General features: G+C 28.2%; 1 protein-coding gene across 1 annotated transcript; it reads left to right on the forward strand.

The window, feature by feature from the left end:
- The first annotated feature begins 18,707 nt into the window (after positions 1–18,707).
- Positions 18,708–21,241, forward strand: LOC124943302 (protein MOTHER of FT and TFL1-like). The gene is made up of 4 exons (XM_047483837.1): positions 18,708–18,940; positions 19,823–19,884; positions 20,836–20,876; positions 21,006–21,241. Exons 1-4 carry the CDS (start codon positions 18,743–18,745, stop codon positions 21,239–21,241), a joined length of 537 nt encoding a protein of 178 aa, XP_047339793.1. The 5' UTR covers positions 18,708–18,742.
- Positions 21,242–21,721: the final 480 nt, after the last annotated feature.

Raw genomic sequence — 21,721 nt, forward strand, 5'->3', positions numbered from 1 at the left:
GAGCTTAATACAAGTCATTCATCATATTGATTGTATCATAAATTTACTCTTAATTATTTTAAAAATTGTCTTATCTCTTCTAATTAATTTATATTTTTTTTATCTTTAATCATATTATATATATATCAAAAGTTTGAATATTTGAAGAATATGTTATTTTATTCTTACAAAAAAAAATACTTAACTAAACTAATTATGATAACTCAAATGTTAAGAGTCGGGGGTTAAGACATCAATTACTGATTCACTTTAAAAAGATTTTAAATGGAAGTATATTATGATTTTGAAAATTATGTTAACATTCTAATTTTATTTTTTTTTTAAACGTGAAAGATAAATTTTAAAGTATATGTAATATTTTTATATATTTTTAATTGTTTTATTTTTTATAACTATTTATGAATAAAATAATTTTATAAAATTTATTTTTTATTTATGTCATATTTATTTTTATTTTATAACTAAAACCGTGTAACGCATGATGCTTAATTTTTAAAGTGTCCGGATTGCCGGGTCGAGAGCTGTGGTTAATTTGGATATATATGTGAGAGTATTTGGGTCGGATTGTGGGTTGACCCGTCCATTAACTTAAAACGGTTAAAAATAAAATTAAAAATGCTATAGGTATGGTTCGAACTTGCAACCTTTCAAAACAATTACAACCATTTAACCAACTAGGGTAATAACACTTTATATTTTTGAATTCAATACCAAATTTGATGAACGCGAGACATTTTAACAATATAAGTTCAACATTAACTAACTAATCTATATATATATATATATATAATGGTGCTTAATTTTTAAAGTGTCCGGATTGTCGGGTCGAGAGTTGTGGTTAATTTGGATATATATGTGAAAGTAATTGGATACTTGGGTTGGATTGTGGGTTGACCTGCCCCGTCCATAAATATTTTTACCGTAATATTTTTTTCACGGTTTTTTATATTATTACTCGTGCAAATGCACGGAATACATGCTAGTTAATTATAATAATTTAATTATTTGGATCAAATTTCACTTAATTCACATTTGAATTTCGTTTGAATTTCATTTGATTTTATCTATCCAAATTCTCATTTCCATTCATTAATGGAATTTATGAATTAGTTTAAAATTCCAACAATCCACACAATAACAAAAATTTAGAGATTAACCTGGTAAAATTCAACAGTTGAATTCTACGTAGGATAGGTAGGTGTAACCCTTTGAGCATTCCCTTATGAAAGTATATATAACTAACCGATTAATAGACTCAGTGTCCTTAAACTATTCTGCCATTTATGTAAACGATTATACACTTTCACATAGAATTCTTCATGATACATGTCAAGCTCTCATGGTTGTGTTCGTTTTGTCCAAGGAAAACGCGTCTGGTTTTTTATGAGAGAGTTTAGAATTGAGTCATGCAATTATTTCGAAGCGGACCCATTCTCCCTCACATAGATGATCTCTTTTCTCATAAAGAATCATTAAAACTAATATTCTTATCCTCGTCAAAATATATATTGTTTCGTTATAGGATTAATCCTCAATAATAACTTTTCAAGTTAGTATAATTAAGTTGTCCCATTGAACCTAGTTTTAGGGATCTCCAATCTGCATAGGTTGTTTTCCTTCATAACAATTTATAGTAGGTTGATGTCTTAAAAGACTTTCAAACTAACTCTCTATTCAATAATTATGTTAGTGGATCCACAATGTTATCTTTGAATTACATAGTCAAATTTTGTTAACTCCATTGAAGAGTATAGTATAATGAAATTATGTCTAAGATGTGTATGTCTAGACTTGTCATTAACTTTAAGTTTGTTCAATTTCAAAAAACTATCACAATAATTAGAAATTTTCGTTGGTACATTCTTAGATAACCGTAGAACATCTTCTAATAAAAGCATAGTCATTAGTACAAGCTTAATATTTAATTTTTTATTAAAATATTGTTTACTTGGCTAACTAGTAGACAAAATGTTTTTAAACTATTTTACATTCGTGTAAGCAATTATATATTTTCATAAAATATTTTATTTTTCGACATAAGTCAAAAATATATATTATAACATTTAATCTATCAATCATAATTTTCTTACAAGATTTTCATACGTATATTGCACTTCTAAGTTAAACATATTCACTTTTAGACGTAAAGTGTTTCAGTTAATAATATCAATATATCATTTGATAACAACATGGTATTTCGTGTAGTGCAATTCACATCCTTAATGAATTTAATCATTTATCATAATTTTCTACGATAAAAATATTGTACAAAAGACACGTAATGAAATAATTTTAATTGTCTTCATGATATATATATATAAACTATTTAATCAAAGTATGATCAAATTTTCGTATCATTATTATAAAATTTTGTTATAAATCATATCAAGACTTTATAAACTTTCTTTTTCATTTATTTTATAAATTTTTTTTGAAGATATTTGTTCTTCAATTTTTTTATGAAAGTAATGTCAAAATATGATTATTGATTTCAAAATCCTCAAATTTAAAATATTAATTTGAGCCCCAACTCTATAAATATAACATTTTCTTGTTATTTAACTTTTTTTTGTAAAGTTGCACAACTTTATCTTTTGTAAAGAACATATTTTTCTAACAATAAATTATTTTTTTACATAATATACACAATTATTTTTGTGTTATTATCAATAAAAATATTTTCCCCACATTCGTGTTGGTACCATTTTTAAAATCACACACATTTATATGATTTAAATTAATGTTTTCTAATCAAGAAATTGTCACACATTTTTTTTACTATTTTCTTTTGTTATAATGAATAAGATAACTATATTATAAATATTTAATTGAATAAAATATAATTTCTATACAATAAATTAGAATGTTTATTCAAATATAAATCATTCTTCACATTTTGTATACATAAGAAATTAAAAATATTTAATCAATTAAAATATTTATTTCAACACTTAATTTTTATAAACGAAATTAGGATATTTAATCAAATAAATATTCACCATATCACATGATTTGTATTAAAGAAATCATAATATTTCAAGCATCTTTGACCGAAGTTTCTTAAATACTTATTTTTGGTTGCACGTTTGCATCTCATAATATCGGCACGTTTGCCACATTATTTCCCAAATCAAACACAAATTTTCTTGTAATTATTAGATTTTGAAAATATCAAATTAAACAAATCTTTATGATGAAATTGAACAATATATATCAAATATATAATCGAATAGTTTATAAACATAATCAAACAAATGATATGTCATATATATTATAATTACTTCATTTATCATTAAGCAAATACCTTTATAAAATACATCAATAATTAATTATTATATTGACAATTTATCTTTAATCAAATACAAAATAACTAATTATATTAAATAATTATTCATGTCATCAAATCGTCAATTTCTTAATTGATGGTGACTTTTAACTTTCCATAGGAGTTATTGTAATCCAAAAGACACATAATTTTTTGAAAATATTTAGAATTTTCTATTAAAATAAAATAAATATACAATAATCTTTATTCACGTAGGTATACAAATAACTAGTTAATCATACATATTATGAATTAGTTATCATATTATTAGCTTATTAATATATATATAATCAATCACTTAGAAACACAATATATAACTACAAATGTACTTCATGTCTTAATCTAAGTAATTACATTATCGTGCTTTGACTGATAATCCACGTGAAGAGATAATGCTCAAAACAAATCTAGGTGGATCGTTCTCAACGAGATAATTCTTGCGAAAATAATTTCGACTCACATAGTTATCTCTTTGAATGCATTAATATAATGAGTTATATCACAAATGACATTCATTATATGTCATCTATTAATTAATCACACAGTTTCTATAAAAGAAATAAAAATGCTTCAAAATATCATTGAGAAAGTCATTTTAGCAAATTAAATTTCTATATAAGAAACCTTTAAGTGCCCCCAATTAATTTCATAATTTCTACATAGAAAATTAGAATGATCCCAACATTTATGATTAAAATCATTTAACGGAGCTCATTTATCTCATAATTTTTACACAATAAATTTGAATGATTTAAACATCAATGACTAGAGTCGTTTTAACAACTATGATTTCTAAAAAAAAACATTAACTATCACATTCATCTCATAATTTCTACACATGAAATTGTAATGGTTTCAATATCAATGACGACTAAAGTCATTTTAAATAGTATGATTTCTATAAAGAAATCATTGACTACCTCAATTTATCTCATAATTTCTACATAAAAAATTGAAATAGTTCATAAATCATAGTCTTTTAAGCACATCAGATTTCTACAAAAAGAAATTATTTTCAAATTAGGATTCGAACAAGGGACTTGACTTCCGTCTTGCACCCTTGCGTCCGAACTTCGAACAACTGCACCAACGCGTCCTTTCATCTTTATACTACTATTTACGACATTTTATCTTCTTTTTAGATACATTTATTTTTCTCCTTTTATTTAATTCTGACAAAAAATTAATTTTTTTTTGTTAACTTAGTATCATATATATATATATATATATATATATATATATATATATATATATATATATATATATATATATATATATATATATATATATATGTATATATATATATATTCCTTAAATAACAATAACATACCACATTCTTTATAATTAATTATTTAAAACGAAAACCACATGTTCCAATTATAATTAATTTTGTTTACTATTAATAAATTACTAGTATATATCAAAAAAAAAATATATTATTTATATAAAAATATTTTAAATAAAAATAATATTTTAATTAATTTTAATTTGTAAAATAAAATTCAATTTAAATATAATTTTTATTTATATTTTTAAATTCATTAATAATATAAAGTTTGAAAAATATCTAAAATTTATTTTTAACAAATTTATTTTATTTTAGTCTTTTCAATTAATAATATATTAAATATATATATTATTAATTTTTTTTTAATTTTTTTCAATTCTAAAATATTATTTCAACTCTATAATGTCTCGTTTTGTTTTTTATAATAATAATAAAAAATTGATCACTTTACAAATTTAATATATTTAGTTAAATATATTTTAAATTTTTTTCTAATTTATATATTTTTTAAATAAAATTAATATTTGAATTGTTTTTAATATCCTTAAATTTATTTATATTTTTAAATTCATTAAGTATATACAGTTTGAAAAAAATCTAAAATTTATTTTAAAAACTTATTATTTTTTATTTTAGTCTTTTTAATTATTAATATATTAAATATATATATTAATATATATATATATTAATATATATATTAATATTTTTCTTTTATAATATTTGGTCAATTCTAGAATATTATCTCAAGTATATAATGTCTTATTTATTTTATAATAATAATAATAATAGATAACTTTAAAACCTTAACATAGTTAAATTTCTTTTCTAATTTATATATTTTTTAAAATTTACATATATAAGAATATTATAAATTAAAATAACAAATATTTATTATATGTTTATATATATATATATATAATTAATAATTTTAATACTAAGAAAAATGAATTATTAAAATATCTTGCACCCATATATATCATCTAAATTATCTTTCAATAATACATTATTAATTCTAACTATTCTCAATTTCCGTCATGCTTAAGCATTCGATTAGACTTTTGGCATGAACTTATGCTCTGAATTACCCTCCATGGATGAACTCTTAAGTTTTCTCACCAATGTTTGCGTTACTCAAGTAGACATTCTCGCTTCCGCTTCATCTAATAATGTTCGCGCACCCACATATATTAATTAATTTTAGAGGGATTCGAACTCTTGTCTTAAATATGAAATGTTAACACTTTAACCGATAAACCACTTATAATTGTTGAAATAATTTTATAATTTTATAATTTTGTATATATATATATTTTGTAAGTTATATTTTTATTAACTATATATATTATATAAAATTTTCATACTCACACAACAAAAATATAATAAAAATAATTATATATTTTACCCTAATATTAAATAAAAATATTTTCGTTAATAATGATATATATATAATATTATATATAATAAAATTAATTATATTTTTTAACCTAATTTTATTTATTAAGTATATGACACATTGAGTACAAATTTTATAATTAATGTAATTTTTTATTGTTGAATTTATTTTGTTTTTTTATGTTTCTCGTGCATATAAATTTTTCATACTCATACAAAAAAATATATATAATAAAATAATTATATCTTGTATCCTAATATGAAATAAAAATATTTTCGTTAATAATTATATACATATAACATTATATATAATTAAATTAATTATATTTCTTAATTTAATTTTATTAATTAAGTATAAAACACATGAGTACATATTCTATAATTATTGTAATTTTGTTGTTGAATTTATTTTGTTTTTTTATGTTTTCTGTGTGCATCTCAACATTCGATATATATAGAATTTTTAATTTTATTTTAAACCATTTCAAGTATATAGACGGGTCAACCCACGATCCGATTCAAATATTCATTTACTCTCACATATATATCCAAATTAATCACAACTCTCGACCCGGTAAATTCAAATTAAGCAATATTATTATTATATATTTATATATATTATCTTTTTTATAAATGCCGCGCGTTCATCAAATTTTGTGTATAATTTAAAATATAAAGTCTTATTAGCATAATTTGTTAAAGGGTTGTACTTGTTTTGTTATGTTGCAAGTTCAAAACATACATATAACATCTTTTATTTTATTTTTAGTCGTTTCAAGTTTATGGGTGAGTCAACCCACAATCCGACTCAAGTATCCATTTACTCTCACATATATATAAAAATTAACCACAACTCTCGACCCAACAAATTCAAATTAAGCATTGTTATATATATACATATATATTATATTGTTATGAATGGCGCGTTCATCAAATTTTGTGTAGAATTTAAAATATAAAGTCTTATTAACTTAGTTGGTTAACGTGTTCTATTTGTTTTGTTAGGTGTAAATTCAAAACATACATATAGCATTTTAATTTTATTTTTAATCGTTACAAGTTTATTGGCAGGTCAACCAACGATTCGACCCAAGTATCCATTTATTCTCACATATGTATCTAAATTAATCACAACTCTCGACCCAAAAAATTCAAATTGAGCATTATTTTATATATATATATATATATATATATATAACTATTAATTTTAAGAAAAATAAAAATTACTTTTTTAGTAACGTTTTATCTTCTTTTATATTAATAATAATTTTAGTGACCAAAAAAATTTTAATTAAAAAATAAACAAAATATTGTTTCTAATTTATTTTTTAGATCAAATTTGTATAATGAATATACACCATTTTTTTTGAGAATATATATCTATATACGATAAATACTTATCTTTATTAATTGTTTTTTATTCCAAAAGATTAATCGTTTTCATCTCTTTTGCAACATTACAACTCGTATTTTTGAAATATGAAAGACAAAGATTTTCGATGGCGTAAGTTGCTATATAGCTTAGCACACATGGAACTATTTTAAGATTATTAAATTTATTGTCTTTAAATTACAAAAATATAAGATGTTACAAATTAATAAAATAAATGAATGTATAAAAAGAATGATATCACCGAATAAATGGTTAATTTGAGGCATGTGCTTAACATATTTCCCTTAAAACAGTTTCATCATCTCCCGTTTGTGTTGTAGTTTATCGTAAATGGCTATCTTTCAGGGTACAACTAATCTAGTAGTGATTCTGTACTGAAATTACTACGCATAACACTTGATTAATGTACATGAATTATCATTGGTTATCAACAGAAAATGTAGAACAAATAACTCGAAGATCACTCACAAAATAAGGAGAGGATTTTTAGAATTCTAGAGTGAGAAATGATAAGATGATGTGGTAATGGGAATTAGAGAGAAGTGATATTTATATTGTTGAAATAATAAAACCAACTATCAATTCTTGATCCAACAACTAACATCGATTGTCTCTTCATTATCCTTTGTATTTTCTCTTCATTAGAAAGACACATTACATGACTTTTCTAATTGCTAATAAATTGATAGCAATAATCTCATGAAGGTACAATAACAATTAACAACATTGAATTAATTCAATTTGTTAATTTCTTCTTAAATCATTAAATGTTAATTAAACAATTAATATTTTAATTATTTGGATTAAATTTCACTTTAATTCACGTTTAAATTTCATGTGAATTTTGTTTGATTTTATTTACCCAAATTCTCATTTCCATCGTTAGGAAAATTTTTGTCTTATTCTCACGGATAAAAATATAATTAAAATAAATTTAATAATAAAATTAATAATAATATGTATTTAATGTTTAAAATTCTTAATAAATCATAAAAAAAATAGAACGCTCTCATTCCACATTTTATTTATTTCGGTAAAACAACTTATTTTCTCACATGTTTTTTTTAATGAACCTCTCATCTCATGACATTACACTTTTATTTTGGTCAATCAAATATTTGATTCATATTATACATTAGTTAGTTAAAAAATTGAACTTATATTATTAAAATGTCTCGCGTTAATCAAATTTGTTGTTGAATTTAAAATATTAAGTGTTATTAGCCTAGTTGGTTAAAGGGTTATACTTGTTTTTGTTAAATTACAAGTTCGAAACACACGTATAATATTTTATTCTTAACCGTTTTAAGTATATATGGGTGAGTCAACCCAGAATCCGACCCAAATATTCATTTACTCTCACATATATATCCAAATTATCCACATCTCTCGATCCGGCAATCCAGACACTTTAAAAATTAAGCATCATTATATATATAAATATATAGATTAGTTAGTTAAAAATTTGAACTTATATTGTCAATATATAATAATATATGAAATATAATACCTAATTTAAAATAGGGACTTATCGCCATGTGGAGACACTCCCATTTTCACCCTATTTATAATCAAAATTTGGACTCATTTTTATTTATTTAAATATTATTAATAAATCAAGCAAATTAAATTCACTTTAAATGAATTCCATCTTTTAATTAATTTTGTTTGTCTATTGGTTTTGCAAGTTCTGAAAAAAAATTATATATATAAATATAACAAAACAAACAAGTCTTAGGCACAGATACCCAAACCCCAAAAGAATTCAAACAAACAGGGCCTAGGCGCCAGCTAAGCACCCAGACCCCTCTTTCGGAAAAATCAAGTTGCTGGTCTCAAAAGACAAACAAGGACGGAGACGCGAGGATCATGAGGCCCACGAGGAAACAGTTAGATAAAAAGATCGAGGGAGAAAAAGGAAGGAAATATTTTTTAAAGAGAGAAAAGGAAGAGCGTCCATTGTTGATGTTCTTGAAGCTTTTGCTGCATTTCTTAGTTTTGGAGTTGGAGATCTCCATTGTACGTGGTATAAATTACAAATTGTTTTGAAGCAATTTACAAACTATGTAAGCCCACAAATTCTTAATGTAGTTTCATAATTTGTTTTCTTTAAAAAAAACGACTGTAGAAAATAGTTTCATTTAGAGTTTATTTGTTCAAGTTTCGATTTTATATTGTCGTTTGTTCAGCCTGTGATGATTCTACGTAGTTTTGGATCATTCAAATTAACTAGAAAAAGAAATGATTTCAAAATTTCCTTACAAGATGGTTCTCCATGTTTCAGTTTTTGATCTGAGTTGTTGTTGGGTTGTTATGACTATGGTAATGAGTTTTTTAAAGTGTTTTAGGAATAACTGGTGGCAGGTGCTACAAAAAAAAAGTGTCAAAATTTTTGCTTTTAAAAATCACAGTTTAACTCTTTTGAAATTCTTGAGTTTTATATTAAAGATTGCATTGTGTTTGAGATAAGATTGGAAAGCTTCCTTTTGTATTGTAAGAATGGTTTAAGATCGTACATGGATCGATTCAAAGCAAGGAAAAAAACAAAAAATGGTTTTAAAATCTCGGATGGTTGAGTGAATAGCTACAACAGACCACCATCAAAAAAAAGTATAGTGGTGTGATTCAAAGACGGAACCTATGTCCATCTTCATATTTGCATCTGGAACGCACGAGCGCATTTTTATTTTACATGGTTAGGGTCATTCAAATGAACAAGAAAAGAAATGATTTTAAAATTTTCTTACAAGATGGTTTTCCATGTTTCAGTTTTCATTTTAAGTTGTCGCTGACTTGTTATGATAATAGTAAATGAGTTTTTTTTAAGTGTTTTAGGAATGACTTGTGCTACAGAAAAGTGTCCAAGTTTCTGCTTTTAAAAATGTTGAAGATTGCATTGTGTTTGAGATAAGATTGGAAATCTCCCTTTTGTATTGCATGTTGGTTTAAAATCGTACATGAATCAATTGAAAACAAGAAAAAAATCTCTTCTATAATCTTGGTTGGCTGAATTAATAGCTACAACAAACGACTCTCATAAAAAAAAAGTATAATGGTGGAATTCAAAGAAGGAACATATTGTCCATCTTCATATTTGCATATGGAACCATTGCACGAGCACACTTTTATATTACATGGTTATTGTCATTCATTGAACAAGAAAATAAATGATTTTAAAATTTTCTTACAAGATGGTTCTCTATGTTTTAGTTTTTGTTTTAAGTTATTGCTGACTTGTTATGACTATGGTAAATGAGTTTTTTTTATATAGTATTTTAGGAATGACGAGTGCTAAAGAAAAGTGTCCAAATTTCTGTTTTAAAAAATCACAGTTTAGCTCATTTAAAATTCTTAAGTTTTATGTTAATGATTTAATTGTGTTTGGGATAAGATTGGAAAGTTGCCTTTTTTTATTGTATGCTGGTGTAAGATCGTACTTGGATCGATTCAAGGTAAGAAAAAAGGAAAAATGGCTTCAAAATCTTAGATGCCTGAGTAAATAGCTTCAAAAGACGACTCTTAGAAAAAAATATCCCGGTGGAATTCGAAGAAAGAGCCTATTGTCCATCCTCCCATTTGCATCTGGAAGCACTACAAAATGAATACACCAAGGATTTGAACTCATGACATCATTCGCTTCTCCAAATATATTAACCCAAACCATCTACGCTATTATTATTATTTTATATTAAACGGCCTTATTTAAATTCAAAAAATAAAAAAAATAAAAAAATCATAAAACATTATTTTAAAAAAACACAAAATATTATATATAAAATACAAAAATAATTTCTAATAAAAACAAAAATATATACCTAAGTAGGTTTGATTGAATTCTATTTAAACTAACTTTTTATGTTATTATGTGTGGTACTTTTATTTTACGAGTCACCTTCCACACACTCATAAGTATTATCATTTATTTTATTCATTACTATTACTTTTAGATTTAAGACCATGACATTGATGCATGCCAAATACAAAACTAGACACATATTTAAGCTTAGATAATTTTTAAACGCATGCCCTATGTCACATCTCAATCTTCCTGGCCCAGGAAGAGGAGGCTTAAGGAGAATGCCACGACCCAATCCTCCTGGCCCAAGAAGAGGAGGAGGCTTGAGCCCTCTTAAGCCCAACCCAAAGAAGATTCTAGACTGGAAGGAAGCTGAAAGGAAGGTCCTTGATTAGCGCACCTAATTGAGAGTTAAAAGGAATTCCTTGATTAGTGCATCACTAATTGACATATAAAAGGAATGTCCTTGATTAGGAATGTCCTTGATTGATAATTATAAGGAATCCCTAAATTAGTGCACAATCAATGTAACAGCTAGAATTAGTCCTATAAATACCCGTGAGGTATTACATTGTAAATCACCAAGTATTCGAGTAATATAATACTATTTTTTTTGTAAGAGTTACTCTCTCTCTAGAATTCTTGTGTCAATTATATTAAACGTCGAGTGTTACGTCGAGTAAGGCTGCCTAGTTACTCGTTCTTGAGAAGATCGTAACTAGTGCCGCACGGATCGTCAGTGAAAAGACTGAGCCCGTGACAATTGGTATCAGAGCTGAAATGACGAGGAGATCGGAAGAAAATTCAAAGGTCGTGGACGAAGTAGAGAATCTTCCACACGGGACCAGAGAAGAGGGTAGGAACTCTCGCAAAGTTCAGGCGGGAGGAACCAAACCTACCAAAGAAAGAGAAAGATCAAGAGATGTTATCGTTGACATTATCGCCAGGTTGGAGAAGGTAGAACTCACAGTGGCGTACGGACAAGATAATGACGGGGACCTAGAGGAACGCATTGCCGAGCTTGAGAATGAGAGAGACGAGCTCCGAGGAGGAATGCAAGGTGCCTTGAACGAAGGCTTGTCCAAATGTCAAGAGCAAGCTCAGATCGTGGAGCGGACCCTCCTAAGTGAAATCAATACCTTGACCGAGAAACTCGAGGTAATGACTTCTAAGTTACAAGCTACCGAAGAGGATGTGGCGTTACTCAAGAAGGCGGTTGCGCAAGAGTGCGGACGCGCGCCTGTAGGAGTCCCTAATCCGATAAGGATAGACGTTCCAAGGCCTAAAGCGTATTTAGGCGAGAGGAACGCGAAAGAGATCGACAACTTCCTATGGAGTCTGGACCAGTATTTCAAAGCACTCGGCCTAGTAGAAGAGGCGAGGAAGATAGATACTGCCACGACATACCTGGAAGATACCGCGATGCTGTGGTGGAGGCGAAGGAGTAGCGACATTGAAAAAGGTACGTGTTCTATCAATACCTGGGGTGAATTCAAGGAGGAACTCAAGAGACAGTTCTATCCTGAAAATGCCATTCGAGAAGCAAGGGCCAAGTTGCGGCGGCTCTCACACAGAGGGAGAATGAAGGAGTATGTCAAGGAGTTCATCGCTACTCTCCTTGAAATCCCTAACTACTCAAACGATGAAGCCTTGTTCGCCTTCACGGATGGTCTACAAATGTGGGCAAAGTTGGAGTTGGAACGACGTGGTGTCCAAGATCTAAGCTCCGCTATTGCCGTGGCTGAATCACTCGTTGAAATGAGAAGGCAAGAGAAACCAAAGTCGACCTATGAGAGGAACGACAAGGAGGAAAATGGTGGAAACCATATCTACAACAATGAAAACCCAATTAAGTCTACCAAACCCAATGGTAGAGAAGATCGGGATGAGAAATGTAGAGAGAAACCCCGAATAAAGTGTTTCTTTTGTGAAGGGCCACACAGGGCAAGAGAGTGTCCTATGAAGAACAAACTATCAGCATTGATGGAGGAGCAAGAACGCCTTCACGATGAAGCTCGATTGGGGTCGTTAAACCTACTTAGTGCCGTTACAGCAAAGTTTGATAAGTCAAAGTCCTCGAAGAAAGGACGACTATTTATGGAAACTAGAGTAAGAAACCACATGATTAAAGCTTTGTTGGATACGGGAGCCAACAACAATTTTCTAGAGGTAAATGAGGCGAGAAGACTAGTGATTAAGTACACTAAAGAGAAAGGGTGGCTTAAAGCAGTCAACTCGGCACCAAGTGCGACTTATGGAGTTGCTCGTAATGTAAAGATCAACTTGGGGGAGTGGACCGGCCTTTTGGATTTCTCCATTATCGACATGGATGACTACAAAATGGTTCTCGGCATAGAGTTCTTAGACAAGGTAAATGCCATCCTACTCCCTTCTGCCAATATGATGTACATTCTAGAGCAAGGTAATACTCGCACAATACCTCTAACAAGAGAGGGAAGGAGAGAAACTAGGCACCTATCTGCCATGCAACTCTCAAAAGGTGCGAAGGACACCTACCCATCATCTGTTGTCATTATGAAAGAAGATGAGAAGACTGCATCTAAAGAGAAGATACATCCAGAAGTTACAATTGTCCTAGAGAAAGGTCACGATGTAATGTCCGCTGGAGTATCAGAGAAACTCCACCATAAGAGAGAGGTGGAGAATAGAGAAGAGTTAGCAAATGTACTAAACCATCGGCGACGGTTCTTTATCGCATTAAACCTCCCAAATTGGAGGAATTGAAGAGGCAACCAGAGGAGTTTCCATTCAAGAAAGAGAAGTGCGAAATAGCCAAGACCGCCAAGAGAATGAAGAAATTGGAGGAAAAGAAGAGAAGACACTTGGAGTTCGGAGGAAACCGAGTGATAGTAAAACTTCTCCTCCATCAAGAGAGACAATTTTCCAAAATTCATAAGGGGCTTGTGAGGCAATCCGAAAGCCCTTTCTTAGAGAAGAAACGGGTTAGAAAGCCAGCACGTCGCTCAAAACTTTTATCTCATGTGGAGACATCATCCAGGCCTACAAGGAGGAAGCGACGAGAACGTCGCCAGATTGAGTGGGGGAGAATGTCACATCTCAATCTTCCTGGCCCAGGAAGAGGAGGCTTAAGGAGAATGCCACGACCCAATCCTCCTGGCCCAAGAAGAGGAGGAGGCTTGAGCCCTCTTAAGCCCAACCCAAGGAAGATTCTAGACTGGAAGGAAGCTGAAAGGAAGGTCCTTGATTAGCGCACCTAATTGAGAGTTAAAAGGAATTCCTTGATTAGTGCATCACTAATTGACATATAAAAGGAATGTCCTTGATTAGGAATGTCCTTGATTGATAATTATAAAGAATCCCTAAATTAGTGCACAATCAATGTAAAAGCTAGAATTAGTCCTATAAATACCCGTGAGGTATTACATTGTAAATCACCAAGTATTCGAGTAATATAATACTATTTTTTTGTAAGAGTTACTCTCTCTCTAGAATTCTTGTGTCAATTATATTAAACGTCGAGTGTTACGTCGAGTAAGGCTGACTAGTTACTCGTTCTTGAGAAGATCGTAACTAGTGCCGCACGGATCGTCAGTGAAAAGACTGAGCCCGTGACACCTATGATTGGATAAACAAATAAGGTGAAGAATAATATTTTTTTTAAATGGTCAAAAGTGTAAAGTAGAAATTGTCATGTGACAGGCAAATGAGACATGGCGCGATAGCCTTTTCTCACGTGTAACCAAGCACCGAACTAAGAACAAATTTTCTAAAATGAGTTTGAACACACAAAATCTTATTCTTTCCTAATATTTCAAGTAGTAAATTAAGTGGTGACTCTAAAAAAATGAACACTAGTATAAATCGACGTTTTTAAATGTACTCTAGTCAAGCCTACCATTTTGGTTCCTCGTCTCACATGAGAGAAATGTGAGTTATGAGACACGACTAACGAGTAAACGAAAACCCTTCTTGGGAAGAATCGATATTTAGCGTTACACCATGATTCGTATATTTGTCTTTTTTTAAGATAAATATTATACTAATGGACCAAGTGGGAGAATGTAAGATTTAATTTCATGTAAAAAATAAAATGTAATACTCATTAAGGCGTAAATTGTTCAATTCAATAATGTGTACAAATTAATTTATTGAAATTAATTTGTATATTGCAACCTTTGGAATTACACAATGAATGTAGGAGGTTATTCTCCATTATGAAATTTAATGTATTTTAATTCATTATAATTAAATTTACACATTGAATTATATGGTTACAATAATCTCCATTATGTTATTTTAATGGAGTAGTTTATATTAAACAAATAAGTCCTTAAAGTTATTTGATCACAATAACTCTATAAATATAATTTATTATCTTTAGAGGTCCCTAAGACTATTTCTTTTATTAAGAACTTGCACCATTGAGTGTTAAGAAAGATAAAAGGTTTAGAAGAATCTCTAAGGACTCTTGGACGTTGTGTTAAAGACCCCGTTCATGGGAGAAACTCAAAGGTTCATCAACGATTATCGTGACAAACAATGGTTGGAGGTAAGTGCACACTTCCGCGGTAAGTGCACACTTCCGCGGTAAGTGCACACTTCCGCTTCCGATTTAATATTCATAAAGATTTTAGAATCATTAAAATGATTTTGTTTTACAGATTTCCAAAAGGTTCTCCCCAACCACCGTTGTAAACCTATGTGACAAAAAAGTTGATGACAATATTTCTCTTCATTTCAAAAAAAAGTGTTGATAGTGTATGGTTTTTCATTTTCCATGTTTATCATAAAAAAAAATTGCAAACCAGATAATGCACATAATTTATACTAGTCACATAAAATGATTAAATGAAAGAAAATAAATATAAGTAGAACATGTGTGATGTGTTAATGATTGTAGAGATGAATTTGTGGGTGGGTTACCATTATTATAAAATAATGTATGTTGTTTCGATTATTTGTTAATTTGATTTCCTTGAGTATGATAATCGCAAATAATATCATGAACATACTTTGTTTGATGGACTTCATAGTTTGAATGTTTGTGCAATTTTCTATGTACTCAAATGTTTCTTTGCTATTTCCAAATTATTATTGGAGGGTGTTGATCAACAAATACCAGTTAGGGACAAAACATGCATGGTTCTATATCCTTTTAGAATCCTTAGGGTTTTATAATAGAGTATTAATGTCTCACATTATATGTTATTTTTCTACTCAAATGAAATGCATATTACTAGATGGTTTTGATTTTAACCTTTGTATAACATGATAAAGACAATGTTCTTTGTATCATATTTATTTTTTAACTTTTTAGAGATCAAATGACAATGTTGAAGAGTTAAATTTTTAGTGATGTAGAAGAAGGGTATTCTTAATATCATAGTTGTTTGACATTTTAATGTTGGTTTGAAGTCATTGTAAGTAGTTTCATTATCTTTTGTTTTGTACGCGTATTGTGTTTCAAGTATATAAAGACGTTATGTTTTATATTTCATTTGATAATATTGATTTGGCTAGCCTTTTAACATTAGTTAGGTCTTAAAAGGATTAGATTAAACTATATATTTTTATATTTTGAATATATATATTTTCTAATTGATTTAAACTTTTGTATAATTGGTTTAAACTTTAATACAAATTAGAGATTGAAGTTCGAGACGAATTAGAAGTTGCGTTGTTTATGTTTTTTATAGAGTTATGACTAAATTGGTTAATTTAGTCATCTTGGATTTGTTGTAATTACATTCCAAGTTTGATAGCAAATTACCATTTTCATTATTATTGCGAAAACATTTGTTTCCAGTTAAATAACATATTACAAATAAAAAATGTAAAAACTTTATTGTTATAAAAGTATTCTAAATAATTTAGATAGAGTCGTGTAACATCGTTGTCGTTTGTAACATCGTTGTCGTCTGTAACATCGTTGTCGTCTGCAACATCGTTGTCGTCTGCAACATCGTTGTCGTCTGCAACATCGTTGTCGTCTGCAACATCGTTGTCGTCTACAATATTGTTGTCTAGAAATAAAATGGAACAGTTGCGCCGTCGTTGAGAATGAAGCTGAAGAAGTAATCCGAAGATGGAGGTGAAAGATTTTTACACAATAAAATTTAGAAAATAAAAAATAGATATACCACGTATAGGAAAATTTTGTGAATATTTTTGACAAAATTTAACCGTGTTATATAACATTTTAAATGTTTATGTCTAAGGAGTAATTTTAAATAAGATCATGTATAAAGAAATTTTGAATGATATAAATTTACATGAATTACTTAGAAAACTAGAGTGTTTATTTTTTATCTGATATTTGTTATTTTTACATTTTCCCTCCTAACTATTTTTCTGGTTAATTTATGATAAAATATGTTATCTAAGGGTAGAAAAAATTAGAATACTTTCCATCTTATATTTGTTACTTTAACATTTTATGTCTGAGTTGTTTTTTTTTTCTGTATTTGAAATTTGTTACTTCAACATTTTTCTGTGAGTTGTTTTCTGGATAATTTATGACAAATTTTGTTATTTATAGACAGAGAAAACTAGAGTACTTGTCTTTATCGATATTTGTTACTTTAACATTTTCTCTATGAACTGTTTTTTTGGTTAATTTATGACAAATATGATTTAGAAAACTAGAGTACTTTTTTTTATTCGATATTTGTTACTGTAACATTTTCTGTCTGAACTGTTTATCAGGTTAATTTATCTATGGGCAGAGAAAATTACAATACTTTCCATCTTGATATATGTTATTTTAATATTTTATGTCTAAGCGGTTTTTTTACCAGATATTTGTTATTTAACAATTTTCTGTGAGCTGTTTTTCTAGGTAATTTATGACATATTATATTATCTATGGACGAAGAAAACTAGCTAGAGTACTTGTTTTTATCATATATATATTTGTTATTTTAACATTTTAACTATTTATCTTGTTAGTTTATGACAAATTATCTATAGGTCGAGAAAATTATAATATTTACCTTTATTTAACACCTGTCATTTTAACATTTTCTGTTTGATCTGTTTTTATTTTTTTATTTTTTTGTCTTTCTTGTTTCATCTCCCCTTCGTCCTTTCCCTTTGGCCCAAGGAATCCTGCCCTTCTTCTGAGTAATTTGTCTGTGGAATCCTTTCCTTCTTCTGAGTAGGTTGTCTGTTGATTGCGATGTGTCCTGTATTGTCTTTGTCTGTTGAAAGCTGTCAAACTGAATATATGGACGGAGAAAACTATAGTAATTTTTTTTCTTAGTTATTTAACTGAAAAGTAAGAAATTTTAAGAATTTTATAATAAAAAACATTCAAAAGGTAAATACAATTGAGTACACGCGGCGGTTGTGTCATCTATTCACTTAGTTGTCTCTCATGCATGCTATGTAGAATTGGCCAACTCTCTCTTACATTGTTCTTTCCCTTATTTTAACCCACTCACCTACTCAAACTGTCCATCTATTTATTTATTTATTATATATATACATACCAATATCCTTCCTCCTCTTATCATTATCATCATCAGCTCTTCATTTCTTTTTCTGTTGTAATTTCTCTCCTCTCAAATGGCTAATACTTCGATAGATCCTCTGATCATGTGTAGAATAATTGGGGATGTGGTGGATGAATTTGTGCCCACAACCGCCATGAATGTCTACTATGCAACCAAGCATGTCACTAATGGTTGCAGCATCAAGCCTTCCATGGCTTTTAATCCCCCAACTGTCACCATTTCTGGATTGCCTAATGAGCTTTACACCTTGGTAATGATTTCTCTATCTACCTTTTATTCGATTAATCTTTTTTGGGTATTTGAGTTAGTGCATGTGAGACCTCTTTTTATTTAAAACATCAAAATTATATTTACTAGAAAGTCACATTTTTTTATTAGAAAAATGATTTTATAAGAATTTTATACAGATTAGGCACAAGAATCAATTAAAAAATATCCGTTACTAAATTAAATATTAAAAGTCTAACCATCGATCTCGATAATAAATAAAGTCGGCTTTATTTTAGAGGTTATTGCCCTCATTTGAATTTTAGATTAAGCAAGATTTTGGGTTTTTCTGTGTATTGCGTCGATTTTGATTTTTACTTACATGGGTTTGTTGGCTTTTGGAGACTTTTTACCTTACAAGTTTTTGTTGATATTTTTTAAGTAGGTATTACCCACTTTTAGACTGTACATTTACAACGATAAAACTAATTGCAAGTTACAAAATTCATTGAAAGTTAAATGTATAATTTATTTTGTAAAATGACTTAAAATGTTATAATATAAAATAATAAAATAATTTAAAAATAGAAATAAATAATATTTTATTTAATTAATTAGGTGATGTAATGTATAAAAAAATGAATGAAATGATGTAACTATTGAATTTGTAAAATAAATCAATCCAACTCTCTCTTAGAAAGTTAAATATATAACAATGCTCAATATATCATTATTCTACTTGAATATAATGTTTATATATGGCATGCACTGAAATGGACCACTTAAACATGCATTCATTAATCAATTAATTATCAATAAGTGAAAACTAATGAACAAAGCAAACTCACGTGTCATTTATTTTCATTAATACAAATGTGTATTTTTATATTATTTTAATTATTCTTTTGGCATGTATGATGATTAGGTAATGACAAATCCAGATGCGCCAAGTCCTAGCGAGCCCTACATGAGAGAATGGGTGCACTGGTTATCCTCTCTTTCTCTTTCATCTATTTTTTTTTAAGAACTAAATAAGAAGGACTCAAAACATTTTAAACATATTTTTTTAAGTTAAATTTACCAACCTAATTAATCATGCATGTATAGTAAGCCTACTATTTTGAAGATAAGATAAAATTTAATCTATGATCTTATATCAAATTAGAAATATATATTTTAAATGTTTAAAAGTTTGGTATTATCACAAATAGGACTTGTTAAGTTGTTATTAACACAAATCTTGTCCATACTTGGAAATGGTTTATATAAATATTGACTTTTGATTTTTTTTTTTGAGAATTTACCTAATTTCTTTTAATTAAAAATTTTCGTACATATCTTATTCTTATCATTCTAAATATTAAATCACTTATTTAATCAATTATAAATATTAAAATATTCATATTTTATTTCTTTTATTAATTTTAAATATAAAAATAAAATAATATTTTAGATATTAAACGAATTAAACACTCAAATAATTTACATTTTTTATCAAACAAGATTAGTTAAATAAAATAAAAAAAAAACTCTCAAATAATTAAAGATTAAACAAGCTCTAAGTCTTGAACATCTTACTTAAACATTTTATTCAACAATTATTCCATTAAGATTTGTTTTAATAAGAACATACTAACTACGTCTTTCTACCATCAATATGCATTCAACATTAAAAGAGCAACAATAGCAAACTCATATAAAAAAAATGTGATATACTCCTTTGGGTATTCCAAACCACTTCAGGTTGCTATTATGGGATCTTGTTCCTATTCCATCTCAAATAGGAAAAAATCTTTCTAAATGACTGTTTTTCCCTCCCCATGTGAGGGGAACATGTCCCCATAACAGAGGATCCAATCCCATTCCAAACATTGATTTTTTTCCTAGTAAAAAGAGTTCATCAATTCCGTATACTAATGTTTTGTTTCACGCTTTTAGGATTGTGGCCAACATTCCTGGAGGTACCGATTCTGGTCAAGGTGCGTTAATTTCGTTTTGTGTAACCTTAAAATGTAATTAGCCAACTAAACATTGAAGTTCAAAGTGTGAAGATTCAAACTCATAACCTTTGCCTCACCCACTGAACTATGGGTAAACTAAAAATGCAGGAAAAGAGATAGTGCCATACATGGCGCCATGCCCAGCTGTTGGAATTCACCGTTATATTCTAGTACTATTTAGACAGTCCATATATGTGGACCAAACTATTGAGAAGCCAAATATCATAACCAGAGCCAACTTCAACACTAGAGCTTTCTCTCATCGCTTATACTTGGGAGTTCCGGTTGCAACTGTTTACTTCAATGCACAAAAGGAACCCATCAAACAACGAAAGAATGTCTAAGTTATTTCATCTTCTCCTTGAATAAATATATATATTATCTCTAATTACTATATAAAGACATATCTATCTCTATCTATCTATAAAAATAAGAACGTATATTTGATCATCTCAAGTGCAACTTTATATTCATTTCGCTTTTGTCTTTAATAGTTTTGTGATGTGCTTACTTATTTGGTAGAATGTAGTACTCCCCTTCTCTTATTCACTTGTCTTTTTCAACATTCCATATATATTACTTATCATATTTAACTTTTTTTAAGAGTATCAAACTATTTGATTAATCAACATTAATTACACAATAAAAAAACATTTGAAAATAAAAAATAAAAAATAAATTATAAATTATAAAAATTACAAAACAAAAGGAAGGCTTGATCAAACACGATTTTGAATTACTTTGATCTTCAAACTTCTTAGTTAATGATATTGTTATGTGATCGATAGTTTGATTAATTTGGTTACCCCTTCCCGGTAGAATCT

Source organism: Impatiens glandulifera, chromosome 6, assembly GCF_907164915.1.
Source record: "Impatiens glandulifera chromosome 6, dImpGla2.1, whole genome shotgun sequence".
Taxonomy (NCBI): domain Eukaryota; kingdom Viridiplantae; phylum Streptophyta; class Magnoliopsida; order Ericales; family Balsaminaceae; genus Impatiens; species Impatiens glandulifera.